Raw genomic sequence first — 3,528 nt, 5'->3', positions numbered from 1 at the left:
TTTTTTACCTGGTCTTCATCCCCTCCTCGTGTCTGGGGATCCCCTTTCTCCCCTTCCACTTACCGTTTTGTGCTTCAGCTGTTTCTGGTTGCCCATCAGGGTGTGAGCCCCTGGCTGCTGACGCTGTGGTCATGTCGCCCAGCTGTGTGTGTGTGTCCTGGGAGGAGCTGAGGATCGGCTGTGGACCGCCTTGTCATAGCAGGAACACTGCAGGAGAGCTGGAGTCTGCATGAAAACAGTCCTGGTAACTGCAGGAACCCGGTATTAATTTGTAACATCCCTCTCATTTCTTAATAGGATTTCGCAACCTGCATGTGGATGACCAGATGTCAATAATCCAGTACTCTTGGATGGGCCTTATGGTTTTTGCTATGGGTTGGAGATCTTTCACCAACGTCAATTCCAGGATGCTTTACTTCGCTCCAGATTTGGTCTTCAATGAGTAAGTGTGAAATAACAACTTTCTAACGTTTTGCTTTATCTGGGTTAGACTAGGTGAGAAATGAGAACGGGACAAGGAATTTGCTTTCATTACAAAATGTACAGCTTGAGTAATCGTGCTTTCAGAGCTGACCGACAAAGCATAGGAGGGCCCTGCTTTTGCCATCTAGTTGCTCCGCAGTGATCTCCAGGAGCGATAAGGAGAGTTGCAATGTCTCTCCTGGTCCTTCTTCCCTTTCCCTCAGCCTTGCCTTGCGTTTGATTTCCATCAGGGCACCAGCGAGGGCCGGTGCTGGGTCTGAAGGGCTGGTCCATACAGACCTGCCTTTTTCCTAAGGGGGCTGAGTTCCTGCTTTCAGCTTGGTTGATCAGCTGGAGCAAGCAGAAACAGGATCAAACGTTTATTGTAAGTTCCTGATGGGTTCTCTCTGATGTACCATCAGCTTAGAGTTGGGGAGGGTTTGTTGACGTTAAAGTAGAAGAGCTTAAAAACAGTAACTAAGGACAGCAACAGGCAAACCCACACCTTTTCTCCGAGAGCTCCAAGCTCAGCTTCATATCCCTCCTGGATAGCCACATTTGGTGAATCACTGGAGTCGTTTTCAGGAAGGCAGAGGGTGAAACGAACCCTGCAAATCCCAGGTAGTCATCCGTTTCCAGACAAAGAGGATTACACATGGGCGTTTTGGAAAACATTCCTCCCCTGCATGCAGGCCTGTTGCTGCCAGCATCCCCCAAAACAGAGCTCTTGGCAGCGGGGATGTGCCCGGCGAGGCTGGGATTGCTGGGTCGGGCAGAGGGTGTCCTCCCCCCAACATCACACGGGCAACGCTTTGATCTCCTTGCCGTGCGTTATGCGTCTTGCCCTGCCAGGTACCGGATGCACAAATCCAGAATGTACAGCCAATGCATCAGGATGCGGCATCTCTCTCAGGAGTTCGGGTGGCTTCAGATCACACCCCAGGAGTTTCTCTGCATGAAGGCTCTACTCTTCTTCAGTATTAGTAAGTACTCGCATCCTCTCCTCAACAGATCCCCAGTTGCTCTACAGTGCATCGCCCTGGAGGTGTCTGGTGCTTTCCCTGTGCATGTGCATGGACCCGTACTTCCCAAGGGGGGGATCTGCAGGTTGCGAGATTGCCTCTTGTTTAACGGGTGCTGAACAAGGGTCCTTGGGTTAGCAGTAGTCCAACAAGCTGGTCAGAGTGAGGGCCATTGCAGTAGCAGATCTTTCCTCTTGGGTCTGCACCGACTGCTTCTTCAGCCTTCCTCTTCCTCTTTTATTCTCTCCGCTCTCTGGGCAACTTGTCCTGTTTCCTTCCCGTGTTCCATCCAGTTCCAGTGGACGGCCTGAAGAACCAGAAGCTCTTTGATGAACTTCGAATGAATTACATTAAGGAACTTGACCGTATCATCGCTTGCAAGAGGAAGAACCCTACCTCCTGCTCTCGGCGATTTTACCAGCTCACCAAGGTCCTGGACTCCGTGCATCCTGTAAGAGAGGACAGTGAAATGTCTATCTATACACATAAGAAATGGTGTAAGACAGAAACTTTTTGCAGTGAGAGTGATCATTCACTGGGACAACTTCCCCAGGGTCGTGGTAGTCCTCATCACTGGAGGTTTTCAAGATGCAGTTGGACAGGGCAGGAGACAGTCTCATCCAGGCTCCCTTTCCCAGGGAAGGTTGGACCAGGTGACCTTTCCAGGTCCCTTCCAGCCTGGGCTGTTGGATGACTCTGTGGTTCCTTGTGCTTGGATTTTTAACTCGTGGCACACCTTTGCAGGGACAGTATTGCAGCGTGCTCCCAGATGAAGTGACAGAGAAAAGACAGACACTGACTGTGGAGCGAGTGACAGTTATCGGTGTCTGTTGCTCCCTGCAGTAACTACTCTTGTGCTTGGGTTGATGGGCTGCCTTTTTTAGCAATGAAAAGCCCTTTCTAGACAATACTTCTCCATTGTCAGCCTAGCAGAACAGCTCAAAATCTCAGTGCTCCCAATAAGTCTTTTCTGATTACAGCAGTGAAAACAAACTCTCTATTTGTGACTTAAAGTGAGCTAGCCCTTGCCTCTTTCCTGGGGCTCAGCTCCATGCCCATACACTTATATGTCTACAAGCAAAAAGTAAGTTAAGTGAAGTCAGCAGCATCTGCACGCAGTAAAACAAGTTTCTGTAGGAGTAAGTAAGTGTCGTTTTTATACATACCCGTTTTTGTGGGACTCGGTAATGTCGGAGCATGAAGGACCATGGCAAAATACGCTACATGCTCCCAGGCTGGGTAGTTCCCTCGCTCGTCCTCGGGATTCAGACCTGCCGTCTGATAACTGCTAGCGAGGCAGTGATGGCCAGAGAGCAAAGCAGGTCCCGCTGCAGCAAGGTCCAGCCCTGACCTGCTGTGCCTGCCGATATCTGCTCGGTATCTTCCCAGAGAAATTGCTGACCGGGGACTTCTCGTTTAACAAACTTTCTTCCTTTCCCAGATTGCCAAGGATCTGCATCAGTTTACATTTGACCTTTTAATTAAGGCACATATGGTGAGCGTGGACTACCCTGAAATGATGGCCGAGATCATCTCTGTGCAGGTTCCCAAGATCCTGTCTGGAAAAGTCAAGCCTATCTACTTCCACGCACAGTGATCTTCCGGAGGGACCTCCCAGTTCTGCCACCCCCATTTCAGCCATCTCCTGCCTGTTATTTCTGCACTACTGTACTGCAGTGCCTTGGGGAATCCCCTCCACAGAGGCAGTGTGCCAAGAAGATGGACAGTAACAAACGACTACTTGCTGGGGTTCCGGAGACTTCTTTTTTTTCCTGAGGTACCTCTGAACTGAACGATGTGCCACGGCTTCTGCCGAGATTTGACTGGCTTGCTGTGCTGGGACAGGGGACTGTGGCACGGTGGCAGCGGCACCGTGTCTACGCTCACTCCTTTGTGTGTTTTCCACAGTGACTTTTAGTGGCCCAGGGCCACGGGACATCAGGAGAAATGCCAGCAGCTGTTGGGTTTGGGTGTTTTTTTAAAAACAGAGCAAGACAAGAAGCAGGTTGAACCTCTAAGTTTGGGTGTGAGTTACTTTACTGGC

General features: G+C 50.3%; 1 protein-coding gene across 1 annotated transcript; it reads left to right on the top strand.

Annotated features, from left to right (window-relative positions):
- The first annotated feature begins 301 nt into the window (after positions 1-301).
- LOC104165342 (androgen receptor-like) lies at positions 302-3,277 on the top strand. The gene is made up of 4 exons (XM_009704937.1): positions 302-442; positions 1,315-1,445; positions 1,778-1,935; positions 2,926-3,277. Exons 1-4 carry the CDS (start codon positions 327-329, stop codon positions 3,079-3,081), a joined length of 561 nt encoding a protein of 186 aa, XP_009703239.1. The 5' UTR covers positions 302-326; the 3' UTR covers positions 3,082-3,277.
- Positions 3,278-3,528: the final 251 nt, after the last annotated feature.

Source organism: Cariama cristata, unplaced genomic scaffold (assembly GCF_000690535.1).
Source record: "Cariama cristata isolate BGI_N322 unplaced genomic scaffold, ASM69053v1 scaffold25907, whole genome shotgun sequence".
Classification (NCBI taxonomy): Eukaryota; Metazoa; Chordata; class Aves; order Cariamiformes; family Cariamidae; genus Cariama; species Cariama cristata.
This window is presented reverse-complemented; position numbering and strand designations above follow the sequence as displayed.

Coding starts and splice junctions, on each gene's coding strand:
- LOC104165342 (XM_009704937.1), top strand. CDS start 327: ATGTCAATAATCCAGTACTCTTGGATGGGCCTTATGGTTTTTGCTATG. Junction 443..1,314: donor CCAGATTTGGTCTTCAATGA/GTAAGTGTGAAA, acceptor TTGCCCTGCCAG/GTACCGGATGCACAAATCCA. Junction 1,936..2,925: donor TCCTGGACTCCGTGCATCCT/GTAAGAGAGGAC, acceptor TTCCTTTCCCAG/ATTGCCAAGGATCTGCATCA.